The 25,540-nt window shown below is 37.4% G+C and overlaps 1 protein-coding gene across 1 annotated transcript; it reads right to left on the bottom strand.

The window, feature by feature from the left end:
• Positions 1–15: 15 nt before the first annotated feature.
• LOC140150298 (uncharacterized) lies at positions 16–24,812 on the bottom strand. The gene is made up of 23 exons (XM_072172306.1): positions 24,685–24,812; positions 23,882–24,025; positions 22,435–22,557; positions 21,692–21,810; positions 20,770–20,883; positions 20,032–20,154; positions 18,949–19,071; positions 18,012–18,128; positions 16,757–16,873; positions 15,477–15,593; positions 14,028–14,144; positions 13,651–13,770; positions 12,516–12,626; positions 12,097–12,207; positions 11,229–11,354; positions 10,702–10,812; positions 9,894–10,013; positions 8,573–8,683; positions 7,459–7,575; positions 2,719–2,829; positions 1,281–1,397; positions 628–738; positions 16–206 (listed from the first exon to the last, which is right to left on the bottom strand). Exons 4-23 carry the CDS (start codon positions 21,804–21,806, stop codon positions 16–18), a joined length of 2,400 nt encoding a protein of 799 aa, XP_072028407.1. The 5' UTR covers positions 21,807–21,810; positions 22,435–22,557; positions 23,882–24,025; positions 24,685–24,812.
• Between the last annotated feature and the right edge of the window lie 728 nt (positions 24,813–25,540).

The following is a 25,540-nucleotide window of genomic DNA, read 5'->3' as shown; positions in this document are numbered from 1 at the left end:
CATATGAATTGCACATTACTTGTCTGACTGCATATACCTCCATTGTGACAGGAGGTCTGGGGTTCCAATCCTACAGAGTATAGTTCTACACTTACTTGTCTGACAGGTAGTCCCTGTGTATCCATTGAGACAATTACATATGAATTGCACATTACTTGTCTGGCTGCATATGCCTCCATTGTGACACGGGTTCGGCTCACAAAGGTCTGAAAAAATGTCAAGTTATAGTCAGTATTATGGAGATCCTTTAAAATGGCCCAATATCAAAGGTGAGTGCTGATAGTTTTTAACATTATTCACATAAGTGCCTTCTTTTATTTACTATTTTTTGATTACTGGTAAATATAGTAACATTATGTGATGTAAACATGTTGCTCACAAGAAAAAGATTGATGGTCATCAGCTAGGAAATTGCTGTGAAAAGATTAAATGATCAATCGATGCAAACTTCAAATAAATATTCGAGAGAAAATACAAAAATACTTGCAAGCATTGTGACTGTGATCATCTATAGATCAGCGATGTGAAGAATAAATTACACTACATTACAGTTCATTATTTCTCTCAGTTTTTCTTTTTGAGTACAAATAATGCTCTGTCACTTAGAACAGCAGCTTTATTACTTACTAAGATTAGTACAAGTAGCCCCTGTATACCCATTAACACACTGACAGGTGAAAGCATTTCCATTCCTTGAGCAAATACCACCATTAAAGCAGGGGTTAGGACTGCATACATCTGAGAACAAAATACAAAGGTGTCAATCATCAGTTTACCTAAAAAGTATTACAAAATTTTGTTTAAAGGTGGGGGAGAAACCAACAAAATTTAATAGCAACCTTTTTTCAATAGTTTACTACTACCAAATTGTTATTGCAATACAAGATTTCACGCACCCAGGAACATCTCTACACTCTACAATTTGCAGATGAGCACATGAGTTTGCTGACAAAACTTACTGTTTGCTGACAAAATCTAAGCTATAAGGCACCAGAAACAAATTTGTTCGATCTTTGGATCGACCGTCGATGCTGCTTCGATGCTTGTTTTTAATGAACTAATGACTAATTAATCACAATTGACATTAAATTTATACTTTTCAATATCAATAGAGGCAAAGATTTATATGTTACCACTATTTAATAATAGTCAATGAATTGATTTCACAAATAATAAGGATCGACCATGCATCGATGGTCGATTGAAAGATCAAACTAATTTGTTTCTATTGCCGAATGTCGCTGCTGGTAAATAAAATGATTATATAACATGTTACTCACTGTTTTGACAGTTACTGCCTGTGAATCCATTAATACAGATGCATGTATACTGTGTTGGTGCGTTGGTATCACGAACACATGTACCGCTATTCAAACATGGGTTAGGTGAGCACACATCTGTGAGAATAACAATGATCATCATACAGGTTTTAGAATGCAACAAAAGCAATAACAATGGTTCTGTCTCCATGTGTCAGCCATATTGATATGGATAATACACAGACACACACACCCCCAGTGCACTACACTTTGATCAGCTCGAAAACCGGCGGAAATTGTTAGGCTTTTATCACTACGCCGATAAGTAGACCCACATTAGAAGAGTCATATTTGACCTGTCTGGTCTCTATTGTGCTTGTTAAAGAAAATTGACAATGTATCGGACTTGAATGAATAATTTGAGATGATTCTGGCAAAATGTAACAAGACAGTTCTCAAAATAAAATAAATTGATATTAATCCGCGATGTTATAAGGCCCGCCGATTACGATCTGATCAAAGTATAGTAATATTTCTGAGGACCAGAAAAATGACAAAATGTCCAAATGTCCTTGATGTGTTGTCATGCAAGTCCTCAAAAAGTCGGTAACACCAAACAAGTGTTAACACGGTTAACACATCAAGGATGTGAGCTACAGAGGAGGTAGTAGGGTATAAGCAGGGACAGGCGATTTGCGCGGAACTTTTTTTCCGCGCAATTGGCTATTTTTTTTCCTATGGGCAGGGATGCATGATTTGCACTAAAAAAATGTTCCGCGCAATTCCGTTCAATTTGCTATTTTTTTCCGCGCAAATCGCCTGTCCCTGGGTATAAGACATTCTTTTCCTGTTTGACCAGGATGTATGTTGTGAGGATGTGTGTCTAAGTCTTCGTTATAGCACAAGGTCCTTGGTGTGTCGTGTACATGTGTTGATATGTTGGAGTCCTTGGAAGTAATGCAAGACACACACACCCCACACCCGTACCCCTACACCGACACATACACCCCACACCCGTACCCCTACACCCCCACCCTACACCAGTACCTCTACACACACACCCCACACCCCCACACCCCTACACACCCTCTCACACCCCATCCCACACACTTTTAACCGTGGACAAAGTTTGGTACTATGTAAACACGGACGTCTGAATGTGCATTCTATCAACATTTTCTGCCATTCTTTGTGTGTATGTGTATAAGATATGAAATGAAAATTTATCTAGCAACTGCGAATGGAATATCTAATATATAGGCCTATAGGACAGAGGACGTACCTTGCAAATGCATTATACATGCAATGCAGAGCTCCGAAACCGAGGACAGTCACCCCTAGAGTGTCCACGGTTTCAATGTGAAATGTCATGTGCGTGTCCTCGTTTGTCGGTAAACACATACGCACCCCCACCCACAACAACACTTACTCCAGGCACACCCCAAGATATTGAACTTACTGTTTTGACACTGGTTCCCAAAAAATCCATTGAAACACTGGCATGTATATTGTGCGCTACCAACTGCTGAACATAAACCGCCATTTTGACATGGATTGGGGCTACATAAACCTGCAATTAAGAACCAAACAATTAGAACAAAAAGCAAACAAAAATCAGATATATATAGCGCAATGGGCTATTCCATTTAAAATCCACACTACCCCTGTGGAAGATTTAGCTAAAGTCTTCCACAGAGGGAGTATGAGTTTTGAATAGAATAGACAATTTGGTAACTTCCATTTGAAATACTCACTTCAGTTGTGGAAGATATAGGTAAAGCCATAATACAGGGGGAGTAATAATAATAATAATAATAACAGGCTCTTATATAGCGCCCTTAACCCAGAGGGTCTCAAGGCGCTTAACAAACTAAAAACCAAAGTACAGCAAAAAATACCAGTAAACTTAAGTCTACAATATACAGTCAAATCTTAGAATAAAACTACAGTTTGATTTAAAAACTAATATTATACAACAGGAATAGCAAAGTAAAACGAAGACAAATAATACACAATAAAAGAGAACAGATAGCAGAATGTCATGTCGTGGTAGCCTGTATATCAGGCCATCGAATGAGCAAGGAAAAAAACAAAACAACAAAGCCACGACATCAGGACATTCTTCCTCTGGACATTATTCGCATGATTGCACAAAAATACAGTAAATACAGTTTATAAAGTCAATTGAATGAGATTGCACATGACAACATTATTGATTAAATAGGAAAGTCTTGAGTTGTGTTTTGAAGACATTGATAGATGGAGCAAGTCGTATATGCAAAGGCAAATTGTTCCACTCTTTGTATGAAGCTTCTGCAAATGATCTTCTACCATACGCTGTGCGTGGGCGACGGCAAGGAGCTTTGAGGAGGTTTTGCGTCGAAGATCGAAGAGTCCGGTATGGGGTATAAGGTGTAATGAGTTCCGAGATGTAAGGTGGTGCTTGTCCATGAAGAGCTTTGAAAGTAAGTAGGCTGATCTTGAATGTTATTCTCTTGCGGATAGGGAGCCAGTGTAAGTCGCGCATGATCTTGGAGATGCTGTCCTGCTTCTTTGCTGCGTGTGACAAGCCTTGCTGCTGTGTTTTGCACTCTTTGCATTTTCGCGATCTCCTCGTCAGGCAGTCCGTATAGAAGAGAATTGCACTGGTCCAATCGCGATGTTACGTGAGGCGTGAACGAGTTTCTCTGTTGTCGCTGATCCAGATAGTGTCTTATCCGTCCAATGCATCTGATTGCATGTGTCGCGTTCCGACAAACATTGTTCACATGTTGTGTCATGGAGAGCTTATCGTCAAATATCACTCCCAGATTGCGAGCAGACGAAGATGGTTTCACTTATCGTATCTCCAACCTGAACTTCAGCAAGAGGAGTAGTTTGGCGATTCCGGGATGTTACATGCAGGATCTCTGTCTTGGTAGCATTGAGCTGAAGTTTATTCCGGACAGTCCAAGACTCCACATCGACGAGACATTGTTCGAAGTTTAGCAATGCACTCATTCCTATTAGACCGCGTCATAGAAATGTGAAGCTGGGTGTCGTCAGCATATGACATGCACTGGACTCCATTTCCCACTGCAATGTCTTCGATTGGCGCACTATACATGGTGAATATCACAGGGCCTGCCACGGAACCCTGTGGAACACCAAAAGGCATAGGGAATGGATTAGATAGAGCAGAACTGATGGCGACAGTCTGACTGCGATTGTCTAGGTAGGATGAGAACCAGTCCAACGCTTTGTCGCTAATTCGTACCTGCTCTCAAGGCGATCAATCAACACCTGATGGTCGATGGTGTCGAATGCAGCGGAGAAGTCCAACAACACCAACACAGCTTCGTCACCTTTGTCAATTGTCTGTAACAGATCATTAGCCACTCTCAGTAGTGCAGTTTCAGTACTACATCCCTCGCGGTATGCCGACTGATTATTGCTCTGGAGATCATTATCCTTCAGGTAAGTTTGGATTTGAGATACAGCTACCCGTTCAACAAGTTTGGAATCATACCGCACATTTGAAATTGGCCGATAGTTTTTCATGTCCTCGCTATCAAGAGAGGGTTTTTTAATGAGTGGCAAGACACGAGCGGCTTTGTATGAGTCAGGAAATCGTCCAGTGGACAAAGATCTATTGACGATCTTCACAAGAATTGGCAAAAGATCATCAAGCACGTGGAGAAACAGACACATGGGGAGTGGGTCTAGCGTGCATGACGCTTTTTGCAGCCTTCATCACGAGCTCGCGAACCTCATGTTCTGTTACACAGCGAAATTGTCCAAAAGACGAAGAGCATGTTTCCATCACTGTCACAGACGATGTGGGTGGGATGGTATTGTCAAGAGAAGATCTGATCTTTTGAATCTTGTGATCGAAAAACTCCACGAACTCATTGGCAAGCTCATCGGAAGAAACGCGTGATGGAAGTACAACAGGTGTCCGTGGAACGGACATCTTGTCAATCACACCAAACAGCTGCTTCTGATCACAGTTAGTAATTGTGGAACGATGGTAGGCCGTCTTGGCGTTGTCAAGTTTCTGCTTATATTCAGAGCAGCTGTGGTGAAAGAGTTGTTTGTCAATCTCTAGTCCCGACTTTTTCCATTTTCTTTCCAGTGCGCGCTTTTCCTGTTTTGCTTCGCGAAGGTTCTTGTCATACCATGGGGCGTGAGGGAATAACGTGATCTCATGAGTTTTTTCTGGTGCATGTTTGTTCAGAAGTTCACGTAAGACTAGATTGTATTGTTCAGTGAGAGTGTCGATGTTGTCAGCAGGTGTCTGAATAAGTGACGAATTTTCCTCTTGTCGGCGCAAATCATTGAGGTCTACAGCTTTCAGATTGCGATGGCGCACAGTGCATTTTGTTGGATCAGGGACGTGCAAGATCAAGTTCACATGTTACCGCTGAATGGTCTGATGGTAGGCCATGGATGATTGAGATCTTAGCTGCAAATGACTCTGCGACACGAGATATTATTAAGTCGAGCGTGTGTCCTTTCTTATGTGTACTGCCAACTACATGTTGAAGAAGTCCAGCCGACTGTAGAATGTCAAGCATACGCTTAGCATCACGGTCGTTTTCATCATCCATGTGGTGATTGAAATCACCAGCGAATAAAACTTTACACTGGACGATGGACATCATCTCAAGAACTGTAGAGAACTCACTGAAGAATGTCGCACTATTGGCTTTATTCTTCTTGGATTTGGGTGGTCGGTAGAATGTCAGAAGCGAAATGATTGTTGCATCTTTGAAGATATTGTTAAGTCTATGAGTTCAAAAGAAGAGAAGGTGGGCGTTTGATTAACAGATACTTGAAGCCTTTTCGAAGAATTACACAAATACCACCTCCAGTGCGATCTTTTCTTGGGTCTTGATAAACTTGATAGTTTGGAAGCGTGTTGCCGATGTCAGCAAGCGAAAGATGGTCACGTGAGTCTCCGTCAACCAACTCTCTGTGATTGCTAAAATGTCCAGTTTGTGCATGATTATTAAGTCACAGATGGAAACTGACTTGCCACGGCGCTTCATGGATCGTGCATTCCACACACCAAAACGCGTTTTTGGCGCGTTCTCAGATTTGTCGGTGCCACCAGGGATAAGAGGGATTACCACAAGATGTTGTTGTCTTGGATATGTGACGCTAAACTCAGCAGGCATGATTTGTGATGACGCGGGACAAACTCTATTGTTTGTGATGACCTGGATACGTCGACCTTTTCTTCCACCACGACATCCACGCTTTGTCAGTTTGGCTATATTGAGTTCTTTCAACCGAGACCAAGTGGTATGGTCAATACTGAGTATAATAGTGTTTATCGCACTTTTGTTTCATATCCAACAGGGAATCCCTGCTATAACATAGCTTTGGTTTCATGATTATGTAAATACAACAAATACTGACGATGGCAAAAGTTCAATTGTTTACACGAAAAAATTCAATGTACAGTAAACGCTATGTAGTTCAATCCATACGGAAAATCACGGACGAAAATAGTTGAAATGTCACTATCAGAGCAATTTATAAACAAAATCTCTGTCTTTAGATGTACGACAAAGTACTTACAGTTCATATGAATACATAAAAGTACTAGAAGAACTAAAAATCATGTAAAATTCAACAAATTTGTCAGAGCTCGATGAAAGTACGTGCAGCCTGCTGAGGGCGCCACCACCTATGAATCTCAAAATGATTAACCCTGACCAATTGCATTTGAAAAACATACTCCCCCTGTGGAAGATATTTCCAAAATCTTCCACAGGGGGTATTTTGGATTGCAACTGGAATAACCCAATTACATAAAAACATTGTGCTTCTACAAAGATCTTTTGTACTGCCCAATTTGGTGCATATTATGGCATAAACATGAAGTCGGGTTCTGATTGGCTAATGAATCACATCATCATCACATGTCATTCACTGATCAATTTGGATACCATCACATGATGCAGGCGTGATTTTATGCTATTGGTCGGCCAGTGCGATAGGTCTTTGCAAAACAGTGTAAGAAGCAAACAGAAATAAAAGATGCTCCAAATCGTGAAGGATAAAACTGTTTTTACAATGTTGCCTGTTTGTGATCCATTCAGCAAACAAAATGAGGCCAAAGACACAAAAACTTAAATGATGCATTTTAATATTAAAATATTCAAATCCCCAATTGGGTTGAATGAAAAAACTATTATCAATGTGTACTTACTATTCTGACAATTAGTTCCAGTGAATCCATTCACGCACTGACAAGAATACTGCTGTGGATTGTTGTTATTGATGATGCAATTGCCATTATTGAGACATGGATTTGGAGTGCAAGGATCTAAAAGAATAGTGGTATAAAAAGACATGTTGATTTCACAACATAATAGCAGAACATGATATGCACAATTCTTCAGTTATGCTCCCATCAATTCACAAAAAGAGTATGTGTGACATGATCTGGTCCATAGAGGACAAAGGAGGCATTTTTGAAAATTAAGTTACGATAATTATTACGTTATACAAACATTAGGCTATCATACTGAGAACACCAAAGGGCTAGCATACTTGAAGTTATGAAGTTTTGTGATGTCTATTTTCTTATGTATTTTATTGCTTTTTTCTCCATATTTTTGCAATTATCTCAATTTGAAATTTGCCGCCTTTGGCCTCCATGGGCCAGATTGTGTCACATATCAGTTACACAATACACAAAGCTCACTTTGTGTAGGTGCTGAGACCCACTATGTGTATGCTATTATATATCAATTCACAATTTTATGAATCTCATCTATTACAAGCTGCTTCAAGAAATGGCTCATAAAATACAAACTCACACACTCGCACTCAAATTGCGCGCATATTGACATGGACCTTAGTTCCCCCAAAGTTGGTGATTGTATGGCTGTTGGCAATTGAAGCTACCAATTATGAACCATGTCCAAATCCAGAAGTTGAACAAAGTGTGCTACTATTATATTCTTGCTATTGCTGTGAAATGTTATGAATTTTTGTCCCTTCTCTTTTACAATTTAAAAATTATAGGTTAATAAATGCGTATCACCTGTTAGGAGTGAAATTGTACAAAAAAGTGCAGGCGTACCGAGATGTTGATGTATCTAATGCACGAGCCCTGAAGTGGCTCTCATGAAGGAGTGTATGCTACTTAAAAATACAGTGAATATGCAATATACTCATACTAAGACATACTACTGTAGAGCCTAATACAGTACAAAACGAAATCCACACACAATTGGTAGAATTATGGGTAGAGTTCAGATTTGAATAATTTATCCCAAATATCACTCCCAGTATTTGTTAAACCTGCGTTCACTTACGATTTTGACATCTGTCACCAAAGTAGTTATTGATACACGCACAGAGAAATACATTAGAACTCATCTGTACGCATGTGCCTTGATTTTGACACGGATTAGGGTTGCACAAATCTGAAATAAATCATACATAAGGCAAAGTGAACGTAAATACTCAAAAAATAATTCAATATTTTTGGTCAAAATACTGGACCATTGGGCCAAAGTTGTGCCCAGAAAAAGACTATCCCAGTAAAGTTGTTTGGAACGTATGGGAAGATTCAAACTGTCTAGCTTTGGGCACTTGTACAATTCATGATTTTCTTTAAACAAGGCGCAGTACATGTACACCAAATGCTATTGAAGCTTGATAATTTGTGATCAAGCTAAATGAGTCTGATGTCGATCAAAATCAAAATTCAGTTTTCAATTTTATTACGTGAGCCATTCTCAGAGCATTATTTTGCTGAAAACCCCATCATAATTAGACCTGCGGTTCCAGAGATATGGCCATTTTTGCTTAGAACAATTAAATACAAAAGAAGTTGAATACTATTATTGGCTATATCTAAAAATCAATATTCCCAACATCCGATCAAAGCTTAATTGCATCACATTTGATATTTGTCTGCTATATCTAGTATTTCCGTAAATCCCTATGTTGCAAATTTGGTGCACATCCTCTGTGAATTGGCTGAGAGCCTTCCGAGGACGAAAAGACACAAAAAGAGGTTTTCAATTTCATAAAGTCAAAAAGCAAGTATTATACAAAACTATTTTGAAGTTTCTTATATTTGATAGTTAATATTACAGAAAATAATTCATATAAACCTGTAAAACCTTGTTAAAAAGAACAAGCTTGTCAGACCTTGTAATAATAGCACTTGTAATCCTTCTTATAGTCCAGAGGGACATTTTGAGTAGCTATGCAGGTGATTAAGATGAATGATCTTAGTCTTATGTAATCACATATGAGTAAAGTAGATCATTCCCAAAATGAAAGCAACAGCAACCTTTTTAATTTTATTAGTGCTTTATTGCTGTGTATAAATTAACATTTTGTTAAAATTTTCTTGTAAAACATAACAAGGAGCAAATTACTAAAAATAAGAGGCACAAGTGCTTTCAAAAAGTCTAAAATTAAGGGCCCTTCTCCAGAACCCCACCCACTCCTCAGTAATACATTGAGCCAGATAGAAATCTTAACCTTTACTCAAATTGGTCCAACAGAAAAATTCAAGAAGGAACACTGGCTATGTTGGTTAACCATAGAAATAATCTGCCCTACTGAGATCAAAAATTCATATAGAATTACAGCTGTCTCTATACTTGTGTGTGTACTTACTATTTTCACACCTGGTTCCTGTGAATCCAGTACGGCACTGACATGTCCACTGTTCAGGGATATTAGTATTGGCAATAGTACACACTCCATTGTTAAGGCATGGGCTGGGGCTACAGGCATCTGAAATATAGAAACACTTATTCTTTAGATCAATTTAATATGATTCAGCTTGGAAATGACTAGGGTGTACGCTTCGGTCTACATCCACTAGTGAATTTGGTTCATCTGAAGTTTGGTAGTGACGTATGTGCGTATTTCGCTCACCGCAGTATCAAATCGCAAACGTAAAGTTAAACACCCTGAGTGTACACATACACGTAAATGGGCGGTTTGTTGACACGCTTGCGGCGCAAACGCGAAATAGTATTGATGTCACTACCAAACTTGAGGTGAACCAAATTATAGTTCTAAGGTGCACTTGGCAAACTTGTGGTATGTCTAGGGTGTGCACTTCGGTCTAAACCCGCTAGTCATGAGGTATGCTAGTCCTAAGGTGCACTAGTCCAAAAAGTTTGCCGGCACTATAACATAAACCCTTAAAGGTGGTCGTAACCCTGGAATTATGCAAAATATTGGCCCTCATAACTACTAAATTATTGGTCTACAGTATATAAAGGTATACATATTTAGAATGGTAAAGACTTGATGAATTCATATGTGAGGTCAAATTTGTGCAAAAATGCTCATTTCTGGAGAAAAACTAGATAAAAATATCTAGGACCCATTTTTTAATTTTATTGAATTTTAACCACCTTTGAGAAATTTGCACTAAAAATGGTTGAAAAATGCTCAGTGTAATAATACTTACTGCTTTGACAATTTAGTCCATAATAATTGTTAACACAATTGCATCGGTACTGTGTGTTGCTGGTTTGTATGCATACACCACTGTTCAGGCATGGATTAGGGAGACACACAGCTGAAAAAAATAGAAAATAGGATACACAAATAAATAAATTAAAGGCCTATTCAGTGATTTGCTCATCCGGAGGATTGTAAAAATCACCAAAATTCACTAACATAGCCTGCAAATGGTTAAGCCCGCAGCCGACCAGCCGTGTATTAAAGAAAAAATGAGACATTTTACATGAATCTGTAATTTCTCTACTGAAGTAGAGAATTGTCATTTCAAAAATACCTAATGACAATTTTAATGACTTATCCTTCATTTTTATGCAATTTATATACAATTTTCATTTTGTACACTTCTGCTGGGAACACTGAATAAGTCTTTAAGGTAAATTGATATTGCTATAAAAATAAACTATTTCAAGACAGTAGACCTCAGTAAATATCCATTTAATCTACTACCAAATGTTTTGAAAGTGATCTTACTTGGTGACTCGCAATTCTGTCCTGTGAATCCATTCAGACAATTACATGTGTACCGGAAGAGATTGCCTTCACTTGTCAGAGGTGTGCAGATACCCCCATTTAGACATTGATTGGGGATACAAGGATCTGTACAGGATAATAAAACAAGAAAAACATGATATGGTGGTTAGCAAGTATAATTAAAAGTTGGATTAGGCTAATGTTGATCACATCATTTTGGTCAAAACTTTTGTTATTTTCATGAAAAAGTCATGGCAAAACTCTCAAAACATCAGGCATGCTCTGCTGATGATTTCAGTAGCTTGTCTATGGGGTAGATGATGTATTCAATAATGAAAATTTAAGGATTCCCTCATTATGTTACTGGTGATTACAAAAATTGCAAATTTCTTTTTATTTGAATAAAAACAAACTTCAAAGCATTAATCCTTGTTTTGACATGGTCTTACATCAACAATATGAAATACAGTCCAATAATGAAAGAGTCACCTCATCACTCAACAAAAGATATATGTGATGGGGAAACTTAACATCAACTTTCTTATCAAAGCCTTATCTTTGTTCAATAACTTAACTTTGACAGTATATGTGATGTGAACAAGCAAAATTAGTCTGATGTCAATAAAAATTAGAATTCAGTTTTCAATTTCCTAACAGCTTTATTTTGCTGAAAATCCCATCAAAATTAGACTTACGGCTCCAGATATATGGTCATTTTAATGTTGCTCAGAACAATAAAATACAAAGGAAGTTGAATACTATAATTGGCTATATCTCCAAATCAATATGCCCGACATCTGACTCATTTTGCTTGATCACATCACATATTAGGACACAAATGTTATGTTTGATTGTTTGGTATACTTACGGCTTTGACAGTTGGTCCCAAAATAGAAGTTTTGACATGCGCATTGGTATTGAGTAGTGCCTAGAGTGCTGCATACACCTGCATTCTGACATGGATTAGGACTGCATAAATCTGTAGAAAAACATACAATACACATCAATCATAATAGTTCAGCATTAAACTGTTACGGGTAAGTCTGTCAGTGACATCAATGACAGAATGAATACAGAAATCAGTAAGGTTGCTAGGGGGCTTAACAAAAATTATCTCGCCCTCAATGTAGTTGAGTTTGGCTGGATCCAGCCCTAAACTGAAATGAGCAGATTAACAAAATCTGTAAAACTATTTCTAAACGTAATGGTCAGCTGCGGTGAAAAATGGTGTATATATATGGCCTACTACATACTACTACATTCCTGATTATTCCCGATAATACTTACTATTAGCACATGTTGGTCCACTGAATCCATTGATACATTGACATGCGTAAATTCCACCTGGAAACCTAGTACATATCCCTCCATTTACACATGGGTTAGGAGTGCAGGAATCTGAATTGTGTTAAGGGGAAACAAAGAACAGTACCATCAGATTGGGAGTGCTCACAGAAGGACTATCAACAAACAACAAAAGTATATGTGTGACATGATCTGCTCCAGGGGCAAAGGAGGCATTTTTGGAAATTGAGTTACTGTAAATATTACCTTATACAAACATTAGGCTATCATATACTGAAAACACCAAAGGTCTAGCATACTTTGCTCTAAAGTTTTGAAGTTTTATGATGTGTATTTTCTGCATTCTGTATTTTTGCCTTTATCTCAATTTCAAATTTGCCGCCTTTGAGCCTCATAGACCAGATCGTGTCACATACCCTCTTTATAATGTACCAGGATTGCTCAGAGGGCAAAAAACACATGGAGGTTTGGACAGAGCTACTCAGTGGCGTGCGCAAAGGGGGTCATTCAGGGGATTCAGGGGAAAAACGTTAAAAACATCAAAATTTGCTCCTAATAAGACTCCATTCGGGAGAACTGAACAACCTGCCCCCCCCCCCACTTTCAATGTGCTGCGCACGCCACTGGAGCTACTATAAACACTGATAAATAGAGCAGTCACCATATAGTTACATTTGCCTTCGTGAGATTTTGCTTTACATGTAATTGAAAAATAAAACAAAACAAAAACAGAAGGCTAATACTATCTACCAGCTCTTATATAGTACAGTAAAAGTGACATTCACATTTTCATGGTACTGTTAATGTTGTGTATAAAATATATGTTTCAATATATTAAAGTTGCATTTTGTGATCCACAACCTCATCCCCACCCCAACTTACTCCAAGAAAAGTTGATATTTTTATACCAGCAGAGACCTACGACAATATGATGACTGCAAGCATAAGCTTTCTTGCAGATTTGGTTATTTGACATCAAATTATCATCCAATTTGTAATTTTGGGTGCAGTAATAGTCGCAATAACTCAGCTCATACTTTTATAAATGTAAAATTCAACAGCAATATTCGACATAATTTGAATTGCTTTTTTTTGTTTTCATGTAATGAAGACTTACCAAATTGACAGTTGTTTCCATAGTAACCATCCACACATGCACATGTATATGGAACCTGTGAGTTTGTTGCTTGAGGGTTACATAGGCCATTGTTAAGGCATGGATTAGGGGTACATGCATCTGAAATAAAAATTAGTAAAAGTAAAATAATAAACTAGTACCTTATGAAGCAGAAAACATAATTTACACCGATTTTATTCATTAGTTGATTTTTATATATACTATTAACATGATTTATTGTTAATAATAATATACATACCATATTTCCTCGAATAGTCGCCCCCGCAGGGCGTTGCATTTTCCAAAAGAGGGGCCAGCCAGTCATACTAATAATTTCAGGTTTCAGATTAATATCAATTAATGCATTGTGTACTTACTATTTTGGCAATTTGTCCCAGTGAATCCAAATGCACAAGTACATATATACTGTGTTGGACTGACATTGTTAATGTCACACTGACCAGCATTGGCACATGGGTTTGGAATGCATGGATCTGAGAAAAAAAGAGTTTATATTATCTAAAGAATATGTAATAAAGGCATCACTTTGTGATCCTCTAAAAATTTACATTAGCATTTCGGATCAAATATTTAAAAAAATAATAATAAAAAACGAGTTGACATCTCTTAATGGAAACATGATCAAGTTTGATATGGGCCATTCAGTTGAAATCCATACACCCCCTATGGAAGATATGACCTTAAATCTTCCACACATTGACTGCAAATTTCAAATGATGTTACCTAAATGAGTGACTCCATTTGAAATCTACACCCCCTGTGTGGGAAATTAAGGTCATGTCTTACATGGAGGGTGTATGGATTTTAACTGTAATAGCCCAAGCAGTCTGCTACTGTTATTAGTCTGTGACATATGAATACATCTGAATCTTATGATTGCTCCAACTATAAAATATCTTTTACCAATACATGCTGAAAATAACATGTCAAGAAACTTAAGCGATTAATCTACTTTTTACATCTAACAAACTTTCATAAACAGGTACATCAGTAGGATTGAAGATCATTGTTTTTTGTTAGACAAATCCAAAACTTGTACTCACAAACATTGATCTCGATCGAGGAGTGAGATTGCATCCAAACACTGCTTGAAATACAGTACACCAGATCACTTGTGATCAAGCCATCAGCCTGGATGGGGAAAGCTCAAGTCGTGAGTACAAGCTTTTGGATTTGTCAATCAAGAAAAAAATAATCTTGAGCCCATAACAAACTATATTTTTACTAAATTGTGCTAATTTTATCTGACACAATCTGATCCAATCAGCCATAATGAAATTGAGATTTAGGTAAAAAAAGAGCAAAACAATAAAAAATATCATCAGCAAATTATTGTAATATAAAAAATTCATAACTCAGGTATTTTATGATTTCAACATCAATAAGCTTAGGTACTGAGCAACTAAGATCATAATGGTAATAACTCAATTTTCAAAATGTCTGACTTCGTTCGTATTAATCAGATCATGTCACATATTGTCTACATAAAGATGACTGAATCGAGGGGTCAGTAACACATAGACCTAACTCTGTTTTGGCCAAGCTGAGAAAAATGAGTTTAAAGATAATGGTCCACGTTGACTTATGTAGTTTCTGTTTCACTGGCCACTGATTTCAATGGGATATGCTAAATTGAGTTACTTCTTTGAGTTTATTGGAAAGTGCTCAAAATGTTGATATCAAAGTCTCATTTTTGCAAAACATGGAGTTATATGCCTTTGTGTCAGTGACCCCTCAAAATGCTTACTAAATAGCCTGGAATAAGACAATAATTATATTGTATTCATGGTTATAAAAAAACTTACGCTGTTGACACAAATTTCCATAATATCCTGCTAAACACTGACATACAAATTGTGACTGGTCTGTTTGAAGTCTAACACATGTCCCTGAGTTCTGGCATGGATTAGGAGTGCAAGAATCTGAAACAAAACCCAAAATTATTAAAGTGTGAGTACCAAACCTAAGAAAAAATTTCCAAAATATTTGACAGCTCTAAATCAACAAATGTAGAAAATAATTAAGCAAGAAAACATGTAGAATTCAAGCTAGGAATTGGTGTACATATACTGGAAGCCTTAATGCTTGAGGTGTCCCTATGGTATGTGACAAAAACTGTCAACTCAATCATCATCATCATCAGTCGGCTGCGGAGCTTGGGCTTGTGAAACAATTTTGTTTTGCTGCAACTCAATAAACCAGTCAAAATCTTAAGTTTTCCTGCGCTTGGCCAACACTTGAAATCTAGACACTATGGAAGACGTAACCGTAATCTTCCACACAGGGAATGTGAATTTCAAATGGAGTTACCTGAATGGGTGACTCCATTTGAAATCTACACCCCCTCCCCGTGTGAGAAATTAAGGTGATGTCTTCCATAAGAGGTGTATGGATTTTCAACTGGCATCGACCATTCGAAAGACATTTTTAGCAGATGGTTTGTATTGTCTGAAAAAAATGATTCTTATTTCTGGGCTGTTACGGTAAAAGGTTCCCCATCCCATGTTCAGAACTTGTTGAAATTACAAACTCTAGTTTATAAATCCATGTGGGCTAGGGATGATATTTCACAATCTTGCTATTCTGATCACTTGCTATTCCCAATCTATCTTTCCCCGGTGATTACAATTGTGTTACAATCGTATTATGAAATGGCCGCTCAATGTCGTCGGCATATTGCAATGAACATTTCCTTCATTGGGCCAGTTTGTAACATGATTGTGTTGTCATTGCTGAAAAAATGTCTTCTGTGTCTGCATTTCATCATTGTATCATGTTTACTCAATAAACCAAATCCAAAGTCAACATCATGAATGATTAATATTGTGTATGTGCTCAGAAGTGATCACAACACAATGAAAAAGTGCTGACCGTGTGAACACTCTCATCATTCATTTATTGTAATCATGTCGTAATCAGGAAGTTATGACATGACGACAAAATAATATTTGTGTGGACCCGGGTCTGTTAAGATCCCATCTTGTTTTCTAAAGAAATTTTTCAGACTAGCAGCATGGTTATTATCATTCAATTACTTACGAGTAAATGGAAGAATTACAGCCATATTGTTGTGCTTTTTACTCACCTCTGATCTCACAATTGGTGCCTTGGTATCCCAGAGGACACTGGCAGGTATACGTCACCAAATCATTTGACAAACAGGCGCCGCCGTTTAAACATGGGTTGGTAGCACATGGATTCCCTACGGAATATATTAATCAATTAGTCAATCAATTAGGCAATTCAATAATCAATCAATCAATCAATCAGCTAATCAATCGATTGATTAATCAATCAATTGTTTGATTGTTAGATCAATCAATCAATCAATCTCTCTGAAATGGAAAATCAATCGGTTGATTGATCACTCGATCAATCAATCAATCAATTGATTCCTCTGAAATGGAAAATCTATCAACCAATCAATCAATCAATTCCGCTGAAATGGATAATCTATCAATCAATCAATCCAATATGAAATGGAAACTCTCTGAAACAGACACTCCAAAGAAGAGCTGCTGAGAGTGCTTTGAGGCAGGCTAAGTATAAACATTTAAGTAAGACATAATGTAGAGAAACATGTACCCCGATTGAGGGTAGGTTCTATCTTACATGTATGTCCAACATAAAAATGATATTTTAACACCAAAGTAGTTCTTCAATTGGATTGAAATGGGTTAGCTTTGGATCCTGGCTTTGGACCCCTTATCTCTATTCTGTTTATACTTCCACTGCATTTGCGATGTGGTGCCGTGCGATAATGACCCTTTCTTGGCATCACTTCCGCTGCAATGCTAATCGATTCATTGCAGGTTACTGCAGGTCAGGGAGCTTCAGTGACTTCCGATGGGTTGCAGTAAAAACATTGTAAAATTGCTGTACTGCACCCCACCGCAACTCAATGCAAAACTGTTAAACTTTATTTTACTTTACTGCAGTATCGCAATACAAAAATGGCCAGTTTTTCAAACACAAATCTCTTGTTGAAGTATCCAGCATATATAAAATAAATTTTTGGTGAATTTAAAACCATTCTGAATGTATAATACATTCAATATCTGTCTTTTTTGGCCACACACGATCAATCGCAATCGTCATGTTTCTGTCATGTCTGTTGCTATGCTGCAACACAGATCATTGCAGTGTAGTGATTCACTGCATTGCAGTGTGGTGCAGTAGTGTAGTAGAGCAGTGGGAGTATAAACAGACCTTAAGAATATGCTCAGGCCTGGGGGCCAATACACCTGTTCCCCCAAACAAATGTTTCTTTTAAAGTCTCTCAATATCTTCCTGATCAAAGTATGATAAATGTGTCTGATCATTGATTACATAGAACTTACTGTTTTCACAGTTGATCCCACTATATCCAGCTTGACATGTGCAGAAATACTGTGTAGGATTGGCTTGATTCCTGTTACATATCCCTCCATTAAGGCACGGTCTATTGACACACGGATCTGATGGTCAATGAACAAACAGAATCACAAATGATAATATTGGTTATTGTTAGCAGATTTAGGCATACATTTATCTTAGCAGCCATTATAGAACATTATTTTGTCAAACGACACCTTTTACCCGACCAGGGGTCCATTTCACTAAGACCCAAAATCATTTGTACCATTTCACTAAACTTTCTTACGAATGGTACCCTTCGTAAGCAATATGAATTTACTACAGGGATCCCTCGTAAAGTTACATCTAGCATTGGGTATTTGTAACTTTACGAACAGTTACTTGAGTTACGAAGGATTAAAAGTTTAGTGAAATGGACCCCAGGGGACCTCTTTGTAACTCAAGTAATTTAGGTCATTTTAGTAAAATGGATTTTACGATACATTGTAAGTAATGATTTTGAGACTTATGAGGCTTCATAAAGTTTAGTGAAATGGACCCCTGAACTATCTATTGAATATTTTTATATAAATTTAACTGAAAACTTGAAAATGAAACAAAATGACAATATCACAGAAAAAATAACATATTAAGAAAAAAAACCAGATTGACCCAGGGGCTAGCCTGAAAGAGTCCAGGAGCAACATTGGGCTATTGTAGTTGAAATCCATACACCCCCTATGGCAGACATGACCTTAATCTTGCACACAGAGGGTGTAGATTTCAAATGGAGTCACCCATTCAGGTTACCCCATTTGAAATTCACACCTCCTGTGTGGATGATTAAAGTCATGCCTTCCACAGGGGGTATTTGGATTTCAACTGGAATAGTCCATTTGGCTGTCTCCTTTAAACCCCCTACCATGCACCTTCTACACATACCTGTTACTGTTTGGCATCTTGTCCCTGAGAATCCATTGGCACATTGGCAAATATATCCTCCCAGAGTACCTGCACTTGATTGACACTGTCCACCATTTAAACATGGGTTGGGATTGCACACAGCTGGAAGGGTAAGTAAATGAGAGAACTTGCTCTAATTGACCAAAAAAATGAGACTTGTTACATTGTGTATTGATATAGACTGCCTTGCACGCAGTTGGTGCAGCACTTACGCTAGTTCTGCATTGTGTAATCCATGACTGGCGACGCTTTTGTGAATTTTTTTTTTTTAGTAAGTTGGTACTTTATTGACGTATGCAGTAACGAAGACTGCATAATGTTCATCAATTATAAGCAGAACAAATTTTACTTGAGACTACTTTTGAGAGATAGTGTGGAAGTAACAAGCCTAGTCACCTCAAATAAATTGTCACATTTATTTATAGCTGGTTCAATATTACATCACCAACATTCTCTCTTGACTATCATAATATCATCACCTTTCTTGTTTTGGTTGGTGAGTATTTGAAATTGAGCCAAGAACCACAACCATCATTTAGCCATCCCACATATACAGATATCTTTCATTCAATGAAATCAGGTCTAACATGTTTAATACAACTAGATATTATGCTTCATATTGATAACTGTCATGACTGTATTCGCTGTTTGGACATTCACAATCTTTGTTGCAATTTTCACAACCTAATAAATGAGATTCAATTTGTATCATTATCATATCATTAGTTTTATAAAGTTTACTTCAAGGACTGTTAAATGTCAAAAATATCAATTCTTAATAATTTATCGTAATATATCGCAAATATCAAAAAATCTACATTATTTGATGTCAGAAGGACATTCCTCGTATTCAGAATGAAATTTGATGTGCCTGATGTGCTCTCACGTCCCACAAAAAATACTGTGCGAACATTGCAATCCGATCCCTTAAATAAAGTAAGTTTCAGAAATTGGTTGGGAATGTATGGCAGACCGAAAGAATGATTTGGTTTCAATTATATCTTTTGCATTCACAACATTTTGTGTTACATTATTCCTGGCCAATATTATTATCATAGGTACCTGTTTCACATCTTGTTCCAGTGAATCCATTGCGACAGAAGCAGACATAAACGGTGACACCACCATTAGGAAATGATGTGCAGTCTCCTCCATTTAAACATGGTGTAGAGGTACATGGGTTTCCTAAAGGAAAACATATCAACATGGATGGTTTAATAATTTACAGTTAGTAGTATGAATGTGAATGCACTTGTTTTTTCATTATTTAGGCGTCATTTACATTTTACATTTACAGGCATTTATGGCGCCATTCACAAAGATACCATGGCGCTTACAAAAATATACACAAAAAGTCAAGAGAACAGTTCAAGAAAACAAATGAGTCTTTAGCATAGACTTGAACGCGGATGTGGTCACAGCAGATTTTATGTCCATGGGTAGTGAATTCCATGCCGTATCAGCTGCAATGTGAAATCTGTTTTCACCAGTGATTCTGTGGCTGCATCTTGGAATAGCAAGCCGGTTAATGTCAGAAGACGATCGCAAGATCATTTGTGAGTATTTTTCACATACAATGGGGATTTTTGTCATACATAGACAGCAGAACTATTTTTTTTAATTTGTATTATTCTGTTATTATTTTTTGTATCTTGAAATGAGTGAAAAGAAAATAATAATAAATCTGTGTTTGGAGAAAATTTAAGTGAAGCCATGTTCAATATCCAGCAATATATACAAACTATTTCAAAAACATATTTATCACATTATCATATTAAGATACATTAATGTTATACTTACTGACATTACAAATGGTACCGGTAAAGCCGTCATTACATAGACAAGTATATGGTATGTTACCACTAGTGATTCTTTGACATAGGCCATTAATGCAGGGATTTGGTAAACACACATCTGAAATAAGTAACAGAAATTATTTACTCAAATACCTTGCTCCTTCCAATACAAAATGCATACCTTATTGCTTATAATAAATACCCCTCTCTAACACTCACCCACAAATTTTTTTAAATGAAAAAGTGATCAAAATGCAGAAATTTCTATGCCATATCAAGTGAGTAAGCTTAAAACTGGGATGCATGCATGTGTTGGCAGTCACAATTGCTAAATTGCATTAACAACCCTATTCTAACTTAAACTTTCAACCATTTCATTGCCACACTAGTAGAATGTTCATTTACAGAACAAAGTAGAACACATTCTTGCAATAAAAATGCAGATGAAATTTTGCAGTAGTTATACGCTGTTACTATAGAGTGCTACCATTGTGTATTTGAACCCAGAAGCCACAGAAATGGTTTGTATCTTTCATCAAAACTTTACCACTGCATGCTTTTGACAAATGCACCCTCTCCAAGCATTTATTACAAACAACACAGTAGTCTGATCTATAGTATGTTATACAAATATGGATATTCCCATAAAACCTAACACTCACATGTCACTAATTTTAAGAAAGGGTCAGTAAAGATGACAACATATATAAACTTTTTTAAGTTATCAATATAATTAAAATTAAAATTATGTATAAACTTAGTAAAAAAAAAATAAATACCACACAAAAGAAAGTCCTCACATGTAACCCATCATAAATCTAAGCCTGTGAATGTTATGACAATTTGATTGATACGGTCATATGCTACCTTCAGTGGCGGCGCTACTGGGGGGGCATTTGCCCCCAATATCTTTTCTTATATCTTACCTAGTTGACAATCTCGTCCACTGAACCCATTTGCACAAGTACATGTATATGCACTTGGGTTGTTTTTGCAGACCTCACACATACACCACCATTCAAGCAGGGATTCTGTAGGCATGGATCTAGAAGAATAAAAAACACAAAATATTTATTTGATACCTTGGAATTTGGATATACTAAAGTGGTTCAAGCTCCAATTTCTATGGGTCTTACAAAGCATTGCAAATTATTATAAAAAACTGCTGCAGCTAGATTACAAAAAATCCTTAGGGGCTGTGCAATAATTTTGAATCCTGAGGGAGGGGTAAAATTGGGGGGAAACATTTTGGCAGTCCAAGGGGGGCAAGCAATTTTTGGCAGGTAGAAGGGGAAGCAATTTTTGGAACACATTCACAGGGCACCCTTTAAATAACAAGCTCTAAAAAGGCTTTGGAAAACACTACAGAAACGTTCAAATATACACACTTTCCTGCTCGCAACGCTATATCTAGACCATTTAAAGTTTGCTAATTGGGAAACCAAAAATCTGGCATGTGCAAAGGGAAAGGCAAAGATTTTTTGGCAGGGGGGGCAAGCAATTTTTAGCAAGCCAAGCAGGGGGTATGCAATTTTTGGCAAGCCATTTGAAAAATTTACCCCTGGGGTGCTCATAATTATTGCACAGCCCCTTAATAAGCAACAATTTCGCATTTTAATTATTCAATATACCTCACACCACAGATGAACTTTGTTGAACATATACCAACCTTGAATGATTTCACAGTTAGTTCCAATATAGCCAAGGAGACATGTACAGAAATATGTACCCGGATTCTGAGTGCTTGGGAAACAGGTACCTCCATTCAGGCATGGTAAAGTCATACAAGGATCTGCAGCAGTAGAAAATAAGTAGGTTTATGTTCACAAACATAATATGTGACATGGTCAAGGGGATATCTGGATACCGAGTTATGAGCAATTTATCAATGGCTGAAAACAATATAAAACAAAAGAATTTGAACACTATTTTTGCCAATATCTCAAAACAATATTAGCGACATCCGACTCATTCCTCTTGATCATGTCACATATAATAAAACTGTATCAAATGACACATATTTCTCTCATTGTTGATCATTTTACTGTTGTTTCTATGAATCAATCAAAGTAAATTGCTGCTGTCGGACAAATTTTAAGTATTTTATACTTGTCCAACGGCAAACCTGTTGACACCCTTAATTGGTAACAATCATAGTAGTCTCATTTCATTTTTCAAAATATTGACAGGTGTGCTGGGGTGTGTATGGATGTGTGTTTGCTGAAAATACACATCCAAACACATATACATACATGGGACTGCAGACAGTTCTTGATACCAAACTTATGCAATAGACTAGAAACACCTTAAACATTGCATATGATAATAAGTCACTCAAGTCACAATTGGTTAAAACTATGTTGCCCCGTACTATATTGCATCTAATTTGTGCTTAAGAAAATTAAGCAAAACAAATGGTAGAAATGTACTTGGTATATGGCAATTGCAAACCTAAGCACACTGTATGCACTTGGATAATTGTGTGCATGGTCCATGTTTGATGGCAAATGTGGGGGTGGGGTGTGTGTGTGTGTCATCAAACAATTTAAGATAAAAAGTGTGTTTTCACAGAGTGGAGACCGGCCCATATTCAACCTTAGACTGTCCATGTGCAATGGACTAAGAGTACTGCATGTCCCCTTTTGGTAGGAATTAGTATGTTGATTTACAACAAATAATTAAATCCAAGTAAGGTAGATCATCCACAGTAAAGTGCTCAACCAAAAAGGGAGCTGGAATACATTTAAAATAGACTTGGTGGTTTATTAAAGCATTATTTACAACAGTGTTTCATGCAGGCCAGCCAAAGCCGACCTACACTCATCAGAATATGCTATTCACTAGAAACTGATTATGACTGCGAGCCACCAAGTCTATTTTAAATGGATTTACAAAAAATATACATTGTTCTAAATTCTATACATCATCTGCAATTTGTACTATAAACTTGTGTGGGGTGTGGCATGTGTATGTATATGTACTGTTATTACTTTTGTTAAACACATCATCGAATGATCTGGCCTCATGAATATGCAACAATTCCCAGCATACAAAGTACAGGAACTCTGTCTGTTGGTGAATGGTCTGTATATATATCATCTATGATTAACACATACCTGTAGGAATAACTCTGATACTACATATTGTCCCAGTCCACTGTTCCGTACATTGGCATATAAAGGATGGTCCATTGTTACCAACAGTCGCGATACATGCTCCCCCATTCAAACATGGGTTGGGTGCACATGGGTCAACAGGAGCTGCAAAGTCAAAGACAAAAAAAATCAGTTATTGCTCTGATTTACATGATACTATTCGTTAGTTTGTTCATTTATTTCTCCTTTACCCTGAGTTTGCATTCATTTTGAAAGCATTACAGTAAATTCCTATGCATTTAATATGCCCACAACAATGCTACCAGACACCTATTGCAGCCGCCTGCACAGGTACACCATCGCCAAGTATGGCCGCACTGTGCAGTACCAGGGGAGTTCCAATGTAGTACCACTGCTGGTAGGTTCTGTGTAGTAGCAGCATTGATACTGTGTTGGTACTCTGTGTGTACCAGTCAGGTACCCTGGTAACGGTGTACCTGTGCAGGCTGTGGCAATAGGATTTTTGTAGTGAACAAATTGCAGAAGACACGATTTGTGCACACCTTCACAAAGATGCCATTAGCTTGAATTAACATACAATTTGATAATTTGTAGTACCACTCATTTTTACCACATAATGAATTTTTTCTTGTGATAAACATGTAAAAAAAGGTTAAAATGGTACGAGTCAATTTGACTTTTATTCTGCCATAGGAGTGCAACAAGGTGGGGTGAAGTTTAAAAAGAATGTTATTTTTTATAGAATTTTATTAAGTTATAAAATATGGTTTTTGGCAAACAGAAAACTCAATCTGTAGTCTTACCTATTTGACAATTAGTGCCTGTGAAGCCACCAGTTCCAGAACAATCACAGAAATACTGATTGGCATTGATGCCAGTTGTGATACATACACCACCGTTTATGCAAGGGTTGTTACGACATGGGTCCGCTGTGGATTACAAAAAATAGACAGAAAGACGTTTCAGTGGTAAAGTATAGAGTAGATGCAACCTGCAATTCTAATCAACTAAAATAAATGTTACTTACTTACTTACTCTTACTCTTACTCCGTCGACTCTTGCTGTCGGGCATCAATGATGGCTCGCCATAACCGCCTGTCCTGCATGCTGGTCTCAATTTCTGCAACTGTGTATCCTGTGTCTTGTTGAAGCAGGTCCACAAAGGTCTTCTTGGGACGTCCTTTGGTTCGTTTTCCTTGGGTGGGCTTCCATGTAACCAGATCAGATGTAACCCTCCCTTTGGCTCTCTTACAGTGTCCCGCAAACCGTAGCCGTCTTGTGCTGATTTTTGAGGTCACAGGTGGAATGTCCCCATACAATTCCTTATTGGTTATATGCATTTTCCAGTTCACATTTAGTGCTGATCTTAACATTCTTGTATAGCAGCCATCCATTGCTTTGCCAATTTTCTTGGTAATGGTCCAGGTTTCACAACCATACAGCAGGACGCTTTCTACAGTAGCTTGGAATAGGTGTGTTTTGAGGTGTCTGGGTAGAGAAGATTTCCAAATATTATTGAGCTTGTTACAAGCTTTCCATGCCATTGCCTTTCTTACTCTGATGTCTTGCTCAGTACTTCTGACCCACGACCCCAAGTACTTGAAGTCTTTTACTTCTTCCAGGAAGCTGCCATCCTCGGTTTGGATTTCAACATCTGTT

The sequence above is a fragment of the Amphiura filiformis genome, chromosome 4 (assembly GCF_039555335.1).
Source record: "Amphiura filiformis chromosome 4, Afil_fr2py, whole genome shotgun sequence".
Lineage (NCBI taxonomy): Eukaryota > Metazoa > Echinodermata > Ophiuroidea > Amphilepidida > Amphiuridae > Amphiura > Amphiura filiformis.
Note: the sequence above shows the minus strand (reverse complement) of the source record. Positions and strands in the feature narration are given on the sequence as shown.

What these genes read in the sequence shown, in the direction of transcription:
- LOC140150298 (XM_072172306.1), bottom strand. Translation starts at nt 21,806, where the DNA reads ATGCCTACAGAATCCCTGCTTGAATGGTGGTGTATGTGTGAGGTCTGC. An exon ending in CACCAATTGTGAGATCAGAG is followed by an intron (nt 15,594 to 16,756) that starts GTGAGTAAAAAG and finishes GTTTTGTTTCAG; the next exon opens with ATTCTTGCACTCCTAATCCA. An exon ending in AGGAACCAGGTGTGAAAATA is followed by an intron (nt 8,684 to 9,893) that starts GTAAGTACACAC and finishes GATTTATTTCAG; the next exon opens with ATTTGTGCAACCCTAATCCG.